At 35.5% G+C, this 21,112-nt stretch overlaps 2 protein-coding genes across 2 annotated transcripts in view; one reads left to right on the top strand and one right to left on the bottom strand.

Annotated features, from left to right (window-relative positions):
* LOC134650225 (isovaleryl-CoA dehydrogenase, mitochondrial) overlaps positions 1-21,112 on the bottom strand; it is a 178,625-nt gene that overhangs the window by 38,716 nt on the left and 118,797 nt on the right. The window lies entirely within an intron of this gene.
* The window catches only part of LOC134650321 (protein qui-1), a 147,072-nt gene that overhangs the window by 112,324 nt on the left and 13,636 nt on the right, over positions 1-21,112 (top strand). The window contains exons 15-20 of the mRNA XM_063505282.1: positions 1,666-1,844; positions 12,095-12,218; positions 15,254-15,365; positions 16,534-16,812; positions 19,839-20,010; positions 20,361-20,479. Of these exons, the coding sequence (XP_063361352.1) occupies positions 1,666-1,844; positions 12,095-12,218; positions 15,254-15,365; positions 16,534-16,812; positions 19,839-20,010; positions 20,361-20,479 (985 nt within the window). The remainder of the gene's footprint in view (positions 1-1,665; positions 1,845-12,094; positions 12,219-15,253; positions 15,366-16,533; positions 16,813-19,838; positions 20,011-20,360; positions 20,480-21,112) is intronic.

The raw sequence follows: 21,112 nt of genomic DNA, 5'->3' as shown, positions 1-21,112 counted from the left end.
TAATCATTCATATATTCTAACTTTACAATGCGAACTATCCAAATACGTTTGTGCATATCCCCTTGTTTCTAAAACTTCTACAGAGGTTGCAAAATGTTTTGTAAACAATTTCATACTTCAACATGGCATACCAAACACCATAGCGACTGACAGAGGCACAGAATTTATCTCCACAACTATGAAAGAGGTATGTAAAATTTTAAATATTAATCAAATTAACTCTACCGCTTATCATCACCAATCTATTGGATCTCTGGAAAATTCACACAAACATTTAGGTGCATTTCTACGCATACAGACCGACAATCACCCCGAGGCTTGGAGTGAATGGCTTCCCTTTTGGAGTTTCGCTTATAATACGTCAGTGCACTCGGAAACGCAGTTCACCCCTTTCGAATTGGTCTACGGTAAGCAATGTAATTTACCAAATAACTTAGTCATATCCATAGACCCGCTTTATAACTATGATGATTATCCAAAAGAACTAAAGTATCGTTTACAAGTTACACAGAGAGAGGCACGTGACAACTTATATTCTAGTAAATTACAGCGTAAATTCAGGTACGACTCCTATATAAATCCAGTTACTTATAAACCCAACGATCAAATTTTAATAAAAAACGAGACTGGTAATAAACTCCAAAGCTTATATTCAGGACCATATATTGTAGTAAAAGACATTCCACCCAATGTAAAAATAATTAAAAATGGTAAATATGATCTAATTCACAAAAACAGAACTAAGCCTTTCATACCATGATGCAATGTTAGCATACTGTCTATTTTTGTTTTACTGTGGTTGATGCATTAAATGTATTTGTAATTCGATCTGCATTGTCTGTATTATTGTAAACAAGAGTTGTAACTCTTAACATACTAATTAGTTTTAAGTAATGATAAGATCAGATAGGTAATTTCATTGTTAAAGCATGATAATTTCAACAAAAAAAAAAACTTGTACTTAATTTTTTTTTTTCCCCTCCGTGGGAGATGTAGTGTATAGAACTATACATGCTTATATACGTGTATTTCAATGCTATATAATCAATGATCTTATGAATAAAGAGTAGTCTTATTTAGAATCTGGTTGTGTCAATACACCTCCCGACATCCATCCTCATAAGGTTTAGAATGATATTATACAAACTATACGCCTGTTAATTCATCCTCATCATTATCATCACAATTTAAAAGCATGGCTCTTGTGGAGTACACGCCAGTTTTAGCGGTCCTCGGCCCAGTTCTTTAGATCTCTGTAAGGCACGATATTTGTTTTTCCTTTTAGTTGCTGTTTTAGCCTGTTCGTGGTTTTCCTCTTCTTCTTTTGCCTGCTAATATAGTTGTAGAGAAAGTTTCGTGTCACTCGTGTCTTATCAAGCGACCTATCATTTTGCCTCGTCTATTCTCTATGGTCCACAGTAGGTTTCTCTTCTTTCCAACTATTCGTAGCACTTCCTCGTTCGTTTTTTTCTGCGTCCAACTCATTGAGATTGAGATTGAGATTGAGATATTTATTTATAATAAGTAATTTTACACGTCACAAAGCTATATCTCCATTCTTTTCCACAAACATTGTTTTCTAAACAAACACAAATTTGATATCCATATTATTGTCCGCCACTGTACTTTATCTATTAAAAAGTTATCATTTCCCGTTGCGGCCAGGCTCCAACCGCCGATAGCGTCGACGGTGCGGGTGCTGTCCGTGGGGGCGACGAGCCCCGGCGCGGGCGCGCGTCTGCTGCAACTGGCACCATCCGGACAGCATCTGGTGCTGGCGCCCGCCGCCGGCGACCCGCAGCTGTGGCACGTCATGTCCAACTCTAAAGTACATACGTTTAAAGGTTAGTTTCGCTTGTAAGATATTGTGTAGAGTTAGTTATATAGTGAACTGTGTTGTGAATTTGGTTTGCTGAAATGTAACCGTGCGATATTGCGTTTTTGGAGCCTGAAATTGAAATTGGAATTGATAGTATAGGTACTTGTGAATGGTTAACTCGTTTCTATGCATAGTACGATTTATGGTGTCACCCTATTTCACAGACAGAAATTTCATAGAATATCGTTTCTCAGAAATTATTTCATATATTATTTGGTTCATATACTTTCAGTTTCAATATTATTGTTTCATAGACTATTTACTTGGTTGAAACATATTTCACAGAAATTCAGTTGAATGAATATTACTATCAAACTTTTTAAATTTAGAAACTTATCAAACAGTAGAATTATGTTTCGTGTATTCTTGTTTCGTAGACACAGATTTCATAGATTGTTATTTCATAGGAACTGTTTAATATAACATTTAATTATTTTCTTTTCAAATATTATTATTTCAGAACTTATTCACTTCATTAAAATTTATTGAAAAGAAACTCAATGCAAAGAATTGTAATATTAGAACTGCGACCCCCGCAGAAACAAATTGTTGCTAGAAAAGTAGGTTAGGTTAGAACTGCGACCCCTGCGGAAACAAACTGTTGCCAGAAAAGTAGGTTAGGTTAGGTTAGAACTGCGACCCCCGCAAAAACAAACTGTTGCTAGAAAAGTAGGTTAGGTTAGAACTGCGCGCCCTGCGGAAACAAATTGCTGCCAGAAAAGTAGGTTAGGTTAGGTTAGAACTGCGACCCCTGCGGAAACAAACTGTTGCCAGAAAAGTAGGTTAGGTTAGGTTAGAACTGCGACCCCCACAGAAACAAACTTTTGCTAGAAAAGTAGGTTAGGTTAGGTTAGAACTGCGACCCCTGCGGAAACAAACTGTTGCCAGAAAAGTAGGTAAGGTTAGGTTAGAACTGCGACCCCCGCAGAAACAAACTGTTGCTAGAAAAGTAGGTTAGGTTAGGTTAGAATTGCGACCCCTGCGGAAACAAACTGTTGCCAGAAAAGTAGGTTAGGTTAGGTTAGAACTGCGTGCCCCGCAGAAACAAACTGTTGCTAGAAAAGTAGGTTAGGTTAGGTTAGAACTGCGACCCCTGCGGAAACAAACTGTTGCCAGGAAAGTAGGTTAGGTTAAGTTAGAACTGCGACCCCCGCAGAAACAAACTGTTGCTAGAAAAGTAGGTTAGGTTAGGTTAGAACTGCGACCCCTGCGGAAACAAACTGTTGCCAGAAAAGTAGGTTAGGTTAGGTTAGAACTGCGATCACCGCAGAAACAAACTGTTGCCAGAAAAGTAGATTAGGTTAGGTTAGGTTAGAAAATTAAAATATTAAGTTTAATAAAATGAGAAACACAATTCTATGAATATGCAGGCTTGGAAACAAGTTTTATATAAACTTAATATTATAAGGAATAATAATATATGACCTGAAATTTCATAAAATGAATTTCGAAACATTAATTTTCTAAACTATAAAAAATATACAAATAGATCTTCTACAATGTATGTGCACTGGAAGTTGATCATTCTATGAAATGATAATATGAGAAACATTTTCTATGAAGCGCAATTCTACGAAAATGTAGTATATGAAACAACGTACAACCACGATTTATCAACCACACACGCGCCAAAAGTATTTTAAATTAAGCATTCCGATTTAAGGTTCAAATTAGATTGCATTTTCGGGAAATGTGACTTGTCTTTAAATTAATCACCAAAGTTGGATTACTTATTTGTTTGGATGTAAAATTTGTTTTTCTCTTTTGAGAAAATATTATAGGTTTGTACGGCGTGGAAAAGGGTTAACTTTTACGAATTATATACGCTTAGAATTCCAGTCTACAAACGATCATTCCGATAACAAATTGCCAGTTTTCATAATTATAGCTTATTTGTATCTAAATAAAGACAATCCAATTTTAGTAATCACGTAGCATGAAAGTAACATTTGCATGCATATGCAATTTCATTATTACTTGCCTAAACCAAAACAATATAGAGTGTTTCCATCATAATAGTTAACACTGTATGCGGTGAGTGTTTACTTAGTTACACCGAATTTCATCGGAGTTTGTTTTCAAAGATATATTTAAAGTATGATACTGTGGTTGTACGTTGTTTCATATACTACATTTTCGTAGAATTGCGCTTCATAGAAAATGTTTCTCATATTATCATTTCATAGAATGATCAACTTCCAGTGCACATACATTGTAGAAGATCTATTTGTATATTTTTTATAGTTTAGAAAATTAATGTTTCGAAATTCATTTTATGAAATTTCAGGTCATATATTATTATTCCTTATAATATTAAGTTTATATAAAACTTGTTTCCAAGCCTGCATATTCATAGAATTGTGTTTCTCATTTTATTAAACTTAATATTTTAATTTTCTAACCTAACCTAACCTAATCTACTTTTCTGGCAACAGTTTGTTTCTGCGGTGATCGCAGTTCTAACCTAACCTAACCTACTTTTCTGGCAACAGTTTGTTTCCGCAGGGGTCGCAGTTCTAACCTAACCTAACCTACTTTTCTAGCAACAGTTTGTTTCTGCGGGGGTCGCAGTTCTAACTTAACCTAACCTACTTTCCTGGCAACAGTTTGTTTCCGCAGGGGTCGCAGTTCTAACCTAACCTAACCTACTTTTCTAGCAACAGTTTGTTTCTGCGGGGCACGCAGTTCTAACCTAACCTAACCTACTTTTCTGGCAACAGTTTGTTTCCGCAGGGGTCGCAATTCTAACCTAACCTAACCTACTTTTCTAGCAACAGTTTGTTTCTGCGGGGGTCGCAGTTCTAACCTAACCTTACCTACTTTTCTGGCAACAGTTTGTTTCCGCAGGGGTCGCAGTTCTAACCTAACCTAACCTACTTTTCTAGCAAAAGTTTGTTTCTGTGGGGGTCGCAGTTCTAACCTAACCTAACCTACTTTTCTGGCAACAGTTTGTTTCCGCAGGGGTCGCAGTTCTAACCTAACCTAACCTACTTTTCTGGCAGCAATTTGTTTCCGCAGGGCGCGCAGTTCTAACCTAACCTACTTTTCTAGCAACAGTTTGTTTTTGCGGGGGTCGCAGTTCTAACCTAACCTAACCTACTTTTCTGGCAACAGTTTGTTTCCGCAGGGGTCGCAGTTCTAACCTAACCTACTTTTCTAGCAACAATTTGTTTCTGCGGGGGTCGCAGTTCTAATATTACAATTCTTTGCATTGAGTTTCTTTTCAATAAATTTTAATGAAGTGAATAAGTTCTGAAATAATAATATTTGAAAAGAAAATAATTAAATGTTATATTAAACAGTTCCTATGAAATAACAATCTATGAAATCTGTGTCTACGAAACAAGAATACACGAAACATAATTCTACTGTTTGATAAGTTTCTAAATTTAAAAAGTTTGATAGTAATATTCATTCAACTGAATTTCTGTGAAATATGTTTCAACCAAGTAAATAGTCTATGAAACAATAATATTGAAACTGAAAGTATATGAACCAAATAATATATGAAATAATTTCTGAGAAACGATATTCTATGAAATTTCTGTCTGTGAAATAGGGTGACACCATGATACTGTATTTATATAATGTAATAATGACTCCATTGCCATCGAGTTCTTATAATCCAGTACAGTACCAATATAACAAAATACCTTAGTGGATAAGGTTTTGATCCAGTATCACTGAATAATAACAAATAATATTTTTCTCTCTGTTATCCTAGAAACGGATATTATGTTAGCAATCACCTGCGCACGTAGGTAGATCGATAGGCATTTTATGGGAGAGCTCGATTGGCGTTTAACGACCGTGCCCTTATAACCCCGCTATCACTTATTTACTAACCCGGAGATAATAAAACTGATTCTTTATGAAGGGTTTACGATATTTTTCTTATGTGTTGATTACGTTCATGTGGCCGGCTAAAGCTTAATTAAATAAATAAGCTTACATCCCACGAGTACTTATCTGGAGGGCTAGGTACCTATTCTATGATAATTTGATGTGTTTTAAAAGGATTCATAGTATGTAAAATGCAATATTTGAATGCACTTGTTTAGGCATTAGTGGTTGTGACAAAAAAGCACACACAACGGGTTTATGTGTCCTTTAGTAAAAACATTTTTGCTTGAATTGGAGCAACTGTTTCAGTAATGTGTCAGAATTCTAAAGTTTGTAGTTTGTAAACATTATCCCTTTTGTTTTATAAGTAAAGAGTATTTTATTTTGTTACTCTTTTAATCAATTTCACACTGATTGATGATCGGAACGTGCCCTGAATCCCCACGCTACATTTTTGATTACCCCGTTGAAGCGTTATTTGTTTATAGTATAATGGTTTCTCGATCAACAATGATTCTTCGCAAAATGAAACAATATCCCTCATGGCAACATTCATCGCTCATATTTTAATGAAAGTCCTATTGAAAAAGGAAACGCTAAACAATTTTCAGTGCTAAGAGCTTCGGCATTATTTTACTACGACAAAAGATCAACACAGGCTGTCATTTCGTCTGCAGTAAAAGTAGCGACAAAGCGTTCGTTCAGGGTTTGTAGATTATGTTCGTACACGTTTCTCTGGCTCTTTTCACGTTTCTTTTTTTTTTCATTTCTTATGTTAGATTGTCCCTTATTTTAAGATTTTCTAAAAATTAATAATGCATACCCCCTATTGGTCTTTTTTATTATTAAATAAATTTGAGGTGCTTCCTGTAACTGTAACCCGTGCCAACTTTCAAGCGATTTTCCCATACAATGTATGAAAATTACCAAAAAGGTTTATTTTTATTTTTCGTATGGAAGGTACACTTTTCGTATGGATTTTGTATAATACTGCCTTATAAACATTTTTTAACAAAACAATCTCGATGCAAACACAAAACCAATGAAAAATTATCAAATTACTGTCTGACACATTTCTCCATAGTCATTTGTATGGGAATTTCAGTTGCACGGGTTCCTGTTACAGGAATGCCCTGATTTTTTTTCGGGGTGTTTTGGGGTAGAATCGTTTTATTTAGAGAGTATGCATTAATAAAGGACACCCTACTTAAGTATTGTCTACTAAAATGAGATAGGTACCTATTTCACAATTAAGTACCTAAGTGCAATAAATGACTAGCCTTATATTACCTTTATTACGTGTATGAGATTGAATGCAGGATGATGATTTTTCCGTTTAATTTAAACTTGTTTAGCTTCCGCTTCACTCGGAAGAATGTTAAGACGTACCTAACCATTAAAAACAGATAAATATAATTTATTCCGATCGATTAACATCTCAATTAATATATAATTTTAAACTTATTATTTATTACATAATTACACCATAACAGTTATAAACTAAAGCACTATACAATTCAAAATATAATTAGAGAAAAAACAAAATATTTCATAAAATAATTTTATTCATGTATAAAACACCTTTTTTATGATATTTAAAAGTTTGTTATGTTTGCCTATCTGCATAAAAAGTTAGTCATGTTGGGTAGGCTGGCATGTTCAGGTAGCAGGTATTAAAATATGTGTGTTTTAATTAACCTATTAGATATAAAATAAATGCATTCTATTTTAGGGAAAATCAATAACTACTTTTACCGTTTTTAAATCGCTGTTTGTATTAATAGAATTTTTGTTTTTTACTCTTATATAAGTAGTACAGTTTCGTGTTACGGGAATACCTTCATACTAACAACATTAAGATTCCAGCAGTGGATCCAATGCGCATGATTTATGTTTCCATCGCGATCCTCTGATGTTGATTAATGATTCATCTCGCCAGCATTGAGTTGGGTTAGTATTAGCTTGATTGCCTAATTTCATCAAATATCAGGAAATTATAATTATTTACTACGTATTTAAATAATATATTGTTTTATAAAGTTAGGAAAAGCAATCGGAGCTTGGATAAATAGGTTTCATATAGGTATTTACAATTTGTCTTATATTACATAAAGTTCGTTTTGTCATTATTGATTCGGCTAAGAAACTTGATGAATCCTGTCCATTCATTATTTAGTTTTCATGAAACAGAAACAGTTGTCAAATTCAAGTAGGTAAATTATTTCATGCGTTTTTAAAAACTGTAAACACTATGCAATAGGGGTATTGGTTAAGTTTTTTACCTTCAAATTACTTTTTTAATATGTACCAATAAGAATTTTAGTACTATTGAAATATCTACGTTGGAAAACCGCCATATATCGGTAATCGGGAAACTTATTCAATTTTTTAAATGCCAAATTAAAACTGATTTTCCAATGACTGCTAGGGCGTTATTTCCCTCGTAGTTCCGAAACACAAAGTATTTCCACTTTTTGCCTTCTAACTAATATTTATGCAGATAAAGCCAGAGTTCGTGAAAACTTCTTTATATTCAACGAAATGGGAGAACACAAGAGGAAATGCAAATTGTGCGAATGTCTAAGTGGATAGAGGATAAATTTCGTATCTGTGTTTGCAGTTTATTGTAACGTGAAACTTTGATTGGTTTAGTTCCCGTTTAACTACGAGCCATTTGCGTAGTGGTGGCGCAATTTAATTTGGAGATCAACTTTTGCTGTAAATTGTCTTCGGTACCGGATGTTCCGGAACTGTTTGCATAGGGGGGTTAGGTACCTATTCCGGTTAATTACTACAGACTAGTTGATAAATAAGGTTCCATGAAATTCTCTCTCGATTCTCAGTTGCGACTACCTACTTAAAATTCTGCTGTAATTCGAAATATCCCTCAAAGAGGTATTTGTGTGAGTTTGTTGTCAGACTGCTAGCGATGTGCAACACACTGTAAGACTGTGTTTGACTCTAAACCTGTGTAGTTCAAGCACATTTAGGTATTTATTATGATTTATGATACATACTTTTACCTTAGGTAAGTATATAATTTTCAAATTAAAAGCAATAAAAAAATAGAAGAAATATTCCAATATAATCATTATAAGCGTTTATTGGAAAACGGTTATTTGATTCGACTGACTGTCGATTTAAAAAGGAAAAAGTGTCCCGAAAAAAGTCATTTTTGTTTCCTGACCTGGCAACCAAAATTGGTATGAAAAACTGGAGACACTTTTTTTCTTTCTTTTAATCAATAGTCCTAGTGATTAAGAGTGAGTCGATATAACTGAAGAGGTTTTCGAAGAAAAGTGCACGATACACTTTTTTCTGAAAAATTGAGAGGAATATATGATACTGGCTATTCGTACAGATTCCTGCTCCAACACAAAAGCTGCAGTAAGTGGTAATTGCTGCAATTAAGTAATGGAATCGGATTCGTATTGCTGATTGGATTTCCTCGTATTCTCTAGTTATTGTTTTCCAATAAACTGTTCTTGTTGAAGTTGCCGTATTCGAAATACCTATATCATTGAATAAATTTGGTTGTTGTTGTTGTTTGTTATACAATAAAAGTTTATTTGTTTGTTATTTTCAAGTGTTTCTATATTATAAAACGATTTGTGTTGTTTTTTGATATAAACAAATATCGTCCCGTTATTGAAGCTAATCTACATTTTTCACGTCACTTAAGTTATTAGTAGACTTGCCGAATCACTGTAACAAGTGTCAATTTCAGTTGCGCCGGTCATTTCAATAAAGAAAATTAATTTTACCATTAAATATGAAAATCCATCAAAATAATGAAACACTCGAATAAAAAGCAGTTCACGTGAATTGAACAGAATTTGTAACGTCATTAGATCGGTAGCATATGAAGGGTCCACGGAAAGAACATGTCTAGTGGCAGAGGGGAAGCTTTACTATGCTCAGTCTAGAGGATGTCTTGTCTGTGATGTCTAGTCACACTAGTGACATTCTGAGTAATCGCGGTTTTAAAATTTGGAACAATGTCAAAATGTATGGTAATTCCGTGACCAGGTATTATTTAACTAAAAATAAAGTTGTGTTACATTTATTATACAGTGGTAGCAAAAGATATAACTAATAGTTCATTAAGATCTCTTTATTTTGAGATAAAAATCTAATTTTCCGAAAAATGTTTCCGTGGACCCTTCATATGCTACCGATCTAATCACGTTACAAATTCTGTGCAGTATCAATTATAAGTACCTATGTACTTGTATATACAAGTACATAGGTACTGTCAATTTGAATTGCATGATAAAGAAAATGAATAAATATATGTTGTATAGCTCTAATTATTTTATGCTAGAAAGCCAGTGGCGGATTTCCCATAAGGCACAGTAGGCACGAGCCTAGGGCGGCGAGATATTAGGGGCGGCAAATTGTGACAAAAAATTCGCTGATTATAACAAGAAATAACTCAAAATTACGCCAGGTAACGAATTCTCAAAAAAGGTACCTATACATAGAGGGAAATGCTTGGAACACAATTTTTGACTTCGTAACTTTGTTTGAACTAGTTAGGAGGTGAACATATCAAAAATTTTAAGTCCCCGGCCGTATCCCTTGAGTCAGGGGTAGAGGGGGGTTTGAAGGTCCCATTTATCAGTTTTTCGCTTATATCTCGGAAACTATGCGTTCTAACGACATGATCATTATACAAAATGAAAGTTGATTAAATTTGCTATAAGTTTTTCGATATCTTGAGGGCCCTCCACACTTGTGCGCGAATCGCGGCGCGAAGCCGTCGACGCCGTGGCGTCGATTTCGCAGAATGTTCACGCCTTGTTAGCCGTCTTTTGTCGGTTTTTCGGCCCGCGTCAAAGGAAGCGCGAACTTGCAAGACTCCACATTACACACTATTTTGGCTCATCAGTTGCATTGCAAGATAAATATTAATTAGGTACTTATACCTATTATATATAGCGGCTATATTTTACGGTTTACAACAAAACAAAATGAAAAAATAGCTACAGCAAGTATGATGCCATAGATAACTAAATGACGTTAAACTTGATCAGCTGATGCTATTCAGCCATCTTGGCGCGAACTAAACTGCGAAATCACCGTGAAGTTTGCGAGTGTGGAGTCATACGTCAACGTCGCGATATGTTCGCTCCGCGAAGTCGCGCCTCGATTCACATAGTTTAGAGAGGGGCTTGTATAGTTTTCGAGATATCCGCTCTTAAAAAATGTAATTTTGCATTGGTTTTGCTTTAATAATATTCACGGTGCTTACGAAGAAAGGAACCAGAAAGATTTTAACAGCTTATTACTGATCATATTTAAAGACTAAAATGTCCTTTCAAAGAGGGAACAAATGTTAGATATTCTTGTTTCTTATTAAAAAAAACTTGAATGTTTTTGTACATAAAAAGTAAATTTTATGTATGTATATGTATGTATGTATGTATGTATAAACTTTTTATTGTACAAAACACAAATTTAATTTGTTATTGGTAAAACTGTCACTTAAAATGAATAAGTAAGTAGTTGTTTTTTTTTTTTAAAACCTATTTTTTTGCAAAGCGTTACTAGGTACATTCTGACATTTATCAATAAGGATAATATAGCTTGTCAAGCATATCTTGTCACTAAAAAAAGGCGCGAAATTCAAATTGTCTATGGGACGGTATCCCTTCACGCCTACATTTTTCAAATTTGCCGCCTTTTTCTATTGACAAGATCTGCTTGACCAAGTATATGTACCTACACTACGCTACGTCGCAAAGTGGCAACATCGCTATCGTAAATGCGTTTTAGACGTTTTGTTTTTTAATTGATAATAACTGGTTAAAATCTCATAGCACGGTAAATACATATATACCTATATTATGTATTGAAGTAAATTGAATGCAAAATTACAGACATATAACGATCATGTCACAAGGACGCATAGTTGCTGAGATATAATAAGCGAAAGACCGAAAAAATGGGACCTTCAAACCAAACCCCCTTAACCCCCCCGCTTAAGGGCTACGGCCGGGGACTTTTAATATGTTCACCTCCTAACGAGTCCAAATAAAGTTACTAAATTAATAAAGGGGGCCCAAGCATTTCCCTCTATATCTTTTCGTTGCATGACCTAAATGTACTTAGTCAATATGATGGGGGCTGATGCTGAGAAAGGGGGAAAGAGGGGCGGCTACAAGGCCTGGAGCCTAGGGCGGCAAAGACTGCAAATCCGCCACTGTAGAAAGCTTTCAAAATAACCAAAACGCACAAGCGCGTACACAAAGAAAAATAAATTAATATTTCTAACGTCTCACACATAGGACATATTAACACGATCCATCATGGCGACGTTTCATTAGACGTTAGGTGAAATAATGAATATGTATGAGGGCAATTTTCCAGGTCACTCGGGCAGGATCCTTTGCATGTGCGTCACGAGGGAGTCGCAATACCTACTCACGGGCTCCGAAGACACCAGCGTCATCGTCTGGGACCTTCACACGCTGGCGGTGAAGGCCAAAATGACGTGAGTTACCTATACATTTTTATTGGCTATTGCTGTTGAGGAGGCCAACTTTTGAACGCAATTAGAAGGTATGGAAAAGTTGCATATGTGTATTTGTAAAGCAGCTCTTTCTTATGCTCGCGTGTAATTAATCGTGTCACTTATTATCAAATTTAAATCTAAATCTCTAAATATACGAGTATTTACGATGTTATTGTTTTTCATATTTTCAAAATTAAACTTTTCATTACATTCAATAAAGTAATCTAGGAACCTAATACATTCTTTGTTTCACAGTATTTACAGAAAAAATACATAATATATTACGGTCTTTTATTTATAAAATAAAATCAAATGTTAATGAGCCCTTGTATAAACTTTGTGAAAAACTCTTAACAAAAAAGTTTCGCTCATCTGATGAATATAACTGGCAACAAGTGTTTTGGTAGAAAAACGCATCATTCAAAGCGTTTATAAACATTCATAATACGTTTTCAAAATTCTATCATTATCGTTCTAGTTAATCTTAATGTTTGTTTACCAAGAACCAGGGATCGGATACCGGTATTTTTTGTATGGGAACGGAAACGGTATTTTTTCGTTCTTTGCTAATTACTTCATTTCTAATTGGGCAATCTAATAATACGAAGTCGTAACCTAAACACACAACTGAGTCCTACATTTCGAGTATAAAATAATTCGAAAAATATGGTTATTTCTAAGTTTTTGCAAAAAACCGGTTCCGATCCCTGCCAAGAACTACTGAAGCAAGCAAACACACTACCGTACCAAGTTACTAAATGATGTTTACATAAAATGTCTATTTGGGGTACCTACATTAAGTCTACGAAACTGTAATTAATTTCCGATTACATTTAGTTTTTGTGTACATTGTGATAACCGTCCATTCCGCCTTTTATCTGTTTGGAAGGATTATATTTAACAATAATAAATATTTTAAACTGAAATAAAAAGTGTCCAAGTCCACCGGTGGCCGAGGCGGCAATCGAACGTTTTCAGACTATAAAAACAAATCAAAAAATATTTCAGAAAAAAATTGGATTCCGTGCAACATCTGTTTTCACATAATCTGGATTCCACAGTTAACGCTATTACTTTAACAGAATATTACATAACACAACTAATTGTTAACAACTGTTAAACATTATTCGGTTAACGGCATTTATGGCGGTTTACTAATGAATGGGCCAAAAACGTTTCCCAAAGTATCACATCCCAAACTATGTTTCCCAAATTATCATTTCCCAAAAAAATGTTTGGCAAAACAACTTATCGCAATTTTTCAGTTAGCAATAGTCTTTTTTGGCAAGTTATTGTTTAGCAAATAATTACTTGGTCAAGTTTCATTTTACCAAGTATTATTTAGTCAAATGTATCATTAAGCATAACTTACATGTCCCATAATATTACATGGCATACAATTTACATACCAATAGAGGGCCTGCAGTATTTTTATTTTTGCTTTCATTTGAAATACTTTATCATTTTGGTTATGTTTTACGCAAACGGATGTAATTTGTTGAACCATGAACACATCTGCAATAATATTTTAGAATTATATAAGGACCTAAAATAAAAACCGGCCAAGTGCGAGTCGGACTCGCGCACGGAGGGTTCCACACCATCAACAAAAAATAGAGCAAAACAAGCAAAAAAACGGTCACCCATCCAAGTACTGACCCCGCCCGACGTTGCTTAACTTCGGTCAAAAATCATGTTTGTTGTATGGGAACCCCACATAAATCTTTATCTTATTTTGTTATTAGTATTTGTTGTTATAGCGGCAACAGAAATACATCATCTGTGAAAATTTCAACTGTCTAGCTATCACGGTTCGTGAGCTACAGCCTGGTGACAGACGGACGGACGGACGGACAGCGGAGTCTTGTAATAGGGTCCCGTTTTTACCCTTTGGGTACGGAACCCTAAAAATTAAGTAATTCAGATTCGGTAATCAATGGGATTGGCTGGTCAAAGTATTTAGCAGATGGCGCCAGCATAGATTGCTCTGTCAATCCTTAGAATTGTGTCAAATTCTTGTTTTTTATATAGAATTTTATGCCCTAGATGCCAGCCCTTTAAGCTAAATTTCATAGAACTCAACTAGAGAAGGGGCAAGCCCCGGTGGCAAGCTATGATGGTGCCATCTATGCAAACCATTGACAGTTGCCAATCCCATTCAGTGTAGTGTAACTGGTAAAGCGGTATCCAGACGGGATGATCAAATCGATCGATTTGATCAGAAATGAAATTGACTTGATTTTGAGATTTTGATGATTAAAAATTTAATAAACATAGGAATTTTTTTGGTACTGCATTGTACCTACTATAACTTAATTTATGAAGATTTACCCCCAATCTGCATTACACAGAACTGTGATTTTTTGTATTATTTCCATTATTGTCAGAATCACGAGCTCTTTCGACCCTAATACGAGTAAAAAGTGGCCCCATACAAATGCATACAAATGCACCAAAAACTTGTGGATATTTTTTCTCAGTAAGAATGGAGAAAGCTACTGATCCTGAGTAGAAATATTATATAAATTCAAAATTCTAACAGAACGAATTTAGGTTCAAATTTAAATAGAGATGCCTATTTGCCAAATTTGCGAAGTGACAATTTGAGCAAACATCTTTTTGGAATATAATATTAGCCAATAAAAAACGTTTGCTAAATAAGTTTTTGTCCTAATAACATTTGACAAAGTAAAATCATGCCAAATGATAATTTGACCAAATAAGTTATATGCGAAGTGTAACTTTGCTAAAGGTTCCTTTGGGAAATGAAACTATTGCGATAAGTTTGTTGGGAAGTGAAATTTGGCGAAATGTATTTGGGCCAAACGGAAGTACACCATTTATGGCCATTAGTATAACAAGCCAAACGTAACAAAATCTAGTCTGATAATTAAAGGTTCCCCTTTCAGAACACGTCTACTTTTGGTTGTAAATGTTACGTTTTATGTCAGTCTATTTTAGGAGTCTGGCAGTAAAGTGAAGCTATTTGGACGTGATTGTATGCTTGGACGCAGGGAACACATCGCACCTGTACTGTGCGTGGCAGCTGTCGTGAATCGATCGCTGGTGATCAGCGGCGGGGAGGACTCGGCTGTCATCGTTGCTTCGTTGGTTGACGGCTCACTTGTACGTACTTTATTGTATACAATTTTATTGTCACTAAAGGTGACAGTCCATTTCCAACCGCAGCTGCACTACTGTTCATTTTACTATGAAAATTGACAGTAACAGCGGCACGTTCAGTACCAGTAGTGCAGCTGCGGTCAGAAATGGAACGTTACCCTTATCATGCGAATGTACATATAAGCATAGGTTATACAATACTATCCCACATATATTTAAGAGATGGTGACGAAGTGGTTCAGCTGTACGACTTTCAATCCAGAGTTTCGGATTCAATGAGTTGTTCGGAACCAGAATGTCATTAAACTAACAAACAGTCAGCAGCAATAGTTGCTAAGCGGGCGAGGTGTTCAAAATGATCTTGACGCGACTTTATTCTTAAGAGAATAAGAGCGCGTCAAGGTAATTTTCTGTACCTACCCGTATGACCCGTATAGTGCTGTAAAAGTAAAATACGAAAAAGTTCTCAGAGAAAAATGAAAGCTAAACCCATTTCAAGGAAAACACGGCATAATACAGCTATGACAAAGCAAACCCCATTTTTGCTGACCTGAGTCTCTGTGGACCGATTTCAATTTAGTACGTTTTCCGCTCTCACAAAATTCACTGAAAATGTGGGTAGCGGTTAAAATTAAGGGAGACCAGCTTTTGTGTCTTACTTTAAATTTGTGCTAATAATTGTTAATTTGTTCTTTGTCGAAGTTTAACTTCAAAGAATATTTTTCTTTATGATAATAAAGCCCGCATTCGAAAGTACTGGATAACCGCATTTAACAAAGAGTTTATGTATTTATTGCATTTGCTACAGTTCTTGTGTTTACTTCTGATAAAATTATATTAATTTATGCATTGCAAATGGAGAACTTATAAGTTGTTATAGTTTTGTTTAGGTACTTTCTAATAACCGCATAACCGTCCTTTTACTCGTACAGCTGATTTTGATTATATTATTGAGATTTGTGTAATGAAAGAATAGTAAACTTTACTTTCTCATTGTTTGTCTATTTCTAATAAAAAGTGAACTTCGTATAATAAGTAGATATCCAGTGTCACCAAATTTGCTGTACGCGAGATGTAATACCGTAATGACTGAGTGTGTCTTTTATTAAAATTTATCATAAATACCTAATCTGTTGAAAGTATTTTGAAATGAATGAATGAAATGATTTAGGTGACAAAACTTGACCACCACCGGGGCTCCGTCACGGGCGTGAAGGTTCTCCAAGACGGCGAGATCGTGGTCACGTGCTCCCAAGACGGGACTATCTGCACGTGGAACGTGGACAACTTCACGTTGCTCAGCACCGTCACGGCTGGCATGCCCGTGCATGCAATGGAGATCACGGATGACAACGTGTTCCTCGTTACCCTGCAGGGAGAAAACGAGCTGCATGTCCGGACGTTCATCACTGGGACGTACCTGCATATGTTGAAGAGGCATAAAACTAAGGTTAGTTTCGTAATGTCTAGAATGTGGGGTAGAAATTTATGCCTTTCTAGCAGAGAGGCTGCCCACTGCCTGAGGGCCTACCGCGAACCACGTTCGACGTGTTATACACTTTACGTACGAATTTACAAGTGCGACAGAGAGGCAACACGTCGAACGTGGGTCGCGGTAGGCGCTCAGAGCGCCTACCGCTTCAATGAGCTAATTGAGTGCAACAGCGTAAAGAATCACATGCAACCGTCGTCGTTGTGATGTTTTAATACTGTTAATAGTGAGAAACTTCTGCGAAGTTTCAGATGAAAGAGTTCGGTATCTTTTATATAAATATGTAAAACAAAGCATAATCCACTAATCCGTATCTTACTTATCGTAAAAATAACATTATAAATGCCCAGTTCATACTTAGAATCCATCACTTCTCATGCATATCAAACATTGTACAAAGGTACATACTGAGCAATTACAATTACCTTGAGATTGAAGATAATCTTCTCCGGGTGGACCAGTAGAAGAAGCTCAAAACAATTTATAATTTCTGTTCCGCTGTGTAATCGCTGCACGGGCGGTAAAATAATTGTTTTATCTCGCGCACCACGGCTTATTTGATTAAATTGCAAACCTGCTTTTGTGAACCCAAAATGCTTTGTTTGAAAATTCTGCTCGGATCATGAATTCTGTTCATACCATGCTAATTAATTACTCAAATCTGAACGACTATTATGCAACGCATAACAATAGTTAAAATTTTAATTGAAAAAAAAAATCGTTTATTTACGTGTCAAAATGACTTGAGGGTTTTTTACATAAGCATATTTTTTATTAAATTACACTTCACTCTTTCGAGGTATATATGTATTTCGTATATCTTCATGTTATACCAATACCTAAATATAAACCTTAGAATAAGTAATATTATTAGTTAAAGTGTCATTCAATAGAACTTGCTAACTATGTAAACAAACCGCCATACTAAAATTGACACTGAATGTCAAATTACTAGTAACTTTTGTTTACATAGTTCGCAAGTTCAATTGAATGACACTTTATGTAGTACAGAATATTCATTAACCTTTCTTATTGTTGAGAGTTAGGTATTGCTTTGTTAATGGTTATATGTGACGTTATCTATGAAAAAGGATCTTATTGTTGATGGCGCTTACGCCATTATTAAAGATGCTCCGATATAAACACAATGCCGCGCGACGCTGTGCGGCGTAAGCGCCATCGACAATAAGGTCCCTTTTCATAGATAATGCCCCATATGCTTGTCGAATGCACTAGGCTAGGATTGTCGCTATGTTACGGATAATCCCCAGTTACAATTAAATTAATGTTGTTGTTACTTGTGATTTATTGAAGTAATGAAAATGTATTATAATAAATAATTAGTTATTAGATACTTTCTATAAATATAATCATTGAATTAATATATGTATCTAATATGATAGATTCTGAACTCAACAGTAATTCGAACCACATAAAGTATACAACTAAAAACTTTGAGAAAGGACCATCCTTCCTCTCTAACTTTATCTGGAAACACTGCCGAACAATTACCCCTAAACTTGCCTCGGCTCGTTAAGTATTCTCTGCACTGCACGACTAACTTTAGAATTAAATGCATCCGCACAAAAGGCACATTAATTAACTGACCGTAGTAACCAGATAGCGTAACACTTCGCGACAATTTCCAACTAAAATGTTGCTTATTCAGGTTAATAGCCGGTATTGCTTTCTTTGCGAGTTGTCTACAGAGATAATGTTGAAAATCTATAAATTTATCATAATTTCAAGATAAGTTAAGTAGAATGTTAATCTGTGTATTTTTATTTACTTATTCCAGAAGTAATTGTTATTTTGATTTAAAAACATCACACCAAAAATCAACATTATATCAATTGCAGAACGATTTACTCGTACTAGTATTTCGGTGACAACATGCTATATGCTGTTATCATATAAAATATTATAATTAATACATAACGAACAGAACTTTTAGTAAAAATATTTTTTCAATCAAGGCTTCTCTTCAATCATGTTTTAATACTCAAAACTTATACTTCAAAAGACTAATACAGGGCCAGGCTTTAATCAAATGGGTATATCAATTCAACCAACCCTTCAACTCTTCAGTGTGGCTGAAAGGGCCAACCTTCAACCGCTATAGGGCTGTATCACGTATCTTACTCCAACTTCTCCGGGCGAGGTAATTGAGGGTCTCTAAATTGCTTTAGCCTTTAGTTATTCTCGACTAGTGGAAATAAAATACAGCTGATTTGTTGTAAGTGGCTCTCGAGCTCTGCCTTATTGCATTACTGGCAACGTCGTGCTAACTGCTCACGTTTACAGACCTATCCATCTATTGGGTACGTGTGAAGTGGTGTGTAGATTTTTTGTTTTAGTTTAGGGCATAGGCGTAATATATGTACAATAAATAATTACAGTTCAACGTTTTTTATGGACAATTATTTTAGATATATGATGTTATTAATATTCAGTAAGTTTAGAACAATTGCTCCCCGACAGAATCTCGCGCGCAAGACTCAAGAAGTTCCTCTCAAATTGTTCATTTAGTTAAAAAAAACCGGCCAAGTGCGAGTCGGACTCGCGCACGGAGGGTTCCGCACCATCAACAAAAAATAGAGCAAAACAAGCAAAAAAACGGTCACCCATCCAAGTCCTGACCCCGCCCGACGTTGCTTAACTTCGGTCAAAAATCACGTTTGTTGTATGGGAGCCTCACTTAAATCTTTATTTTATTCTGTTTTTAGTATTTGTTGTTATAGCGGCAACAGAAATACATCATCTGTGAAAATTTCAACTGTCTAGCTATCACGGTTCGTGAGATACAGCCTGGTGACAGACGGACGGACGGACGGACGGACGGACGGACAGCGGAGTCTTAGTAATAGTGTCCCGTTTTTACCCTTTGGGTACGGAACCCTAAAAACGACCGGTAGTCTATCTTGCGCACGAGATGCTGTGCTAAGCCTGCTGTGATCTTTATATTTGTTCCTTTCCCAAAACAGTTAAAGTGTTTCTGCGTGGCGCATGACTCGTCGCGCGCTGCCGTGGGATGCTCGGACCAGCGCGTTTACGTGTACAGTTTACACACGGCGCAACTCCTGCGTACTATCGCCGTAGCCCATGATCTGTCAGCGCTGGCGGTGGCGGACAGGGATCACTTCCTACTGGCTGCTGGTGAGATATTATGACGACAATCCGGCTAACCAAAATCTTCACATGAAGATTGAATAGCACAAATAGCGTGCAGGATTCAATCATCTCTCATAAACTACATGGGAGAGCCCAGCGAACATCTTTAATCCACATAAACTTAACATTATTATAACAACCAAAGTAAAAAGGCGACATTACTTAATATATTGATAATGTTTTTTTAAATCGCTATACACATAATAATCCGTGACGTACCTTTAGTTTTATTATGTAAAGTTTTCGCCATACGCATCTCAGATTTTGAATTGCTAAATACTTAAATATTATGCAAATCGATACTTAACACATTTAATACCTTTCTTTATTTGCAGGTGGAAATAGAGTAACAATATACTCATTTCATACAGAAGATAATTTAACAAATTTCCGCCCAACGAAACAACTAAAACGACGACAGACGAAATCAAAAACTAACATCAGCTTATTACAAGTAAGTTTTATAGGTATAGGTAGATAGGTAGGCGTATTACACTTTTAACAAAAATCACGACTCAGCAAATCTACTTATGAAGCTCCTTTTAACCAGTTTACTTACTACTAAAATCTTATTTTCATGTTAATTGTACGACATTGAACCATATTAGGTATAGCTCTTCTTCTAAAATGATTATGTCTCTAGAAATGGGGCACAATTTAAATGTGATTATAAACAGACCTAACCCTCACAGACATGCTACATCGCCAGCTGCTTTCAATCCTTTTACTAAGCCCGTTTTATGTCTGAAGCACCAAATTAACTGTCAGCAGAATTTCCACCATACCGAGCACGCCTTTGCGTTGACTAAGTCACCTCTGATCTAATTTTTGCATTTCACTTTTTACATTATATGTAAATTTAATGATTTCGTTATTTTATCGGCCGCTAATCGGATAATTTCAATACAAGAAATCAAGTGTTTGGTACAAATTGGTCACAATCTACTTTAAAGCATCGGGCAACGTTATATCTCTCCACAAACAATGTTTAGTCATGATTAAGGTAGGTAGTTTATTGGAGAATATTTACGTACAGCTGCGCTCTGTCTAAATTATAACACATTATACTGCATACAAACTGAAATAA

This window comes from Cydia amplana, chromosome 8, assembly GCF_948474715.1.
Source record: "Cydia amplana chromosome 8, ilCydAmpl1.1, whole genome shotgun sequence".
Lineage (NCBI taxonomy): Eukaryota > Metazoa > Arthropoda > Insecta > Lepidoptera > Tortricidae > Cydia > Cydia amplana.
Note: the sequence above shows the minus strand (reverse complement) of the source record. Positions and strands in the feature narration are given on the sequence as shown.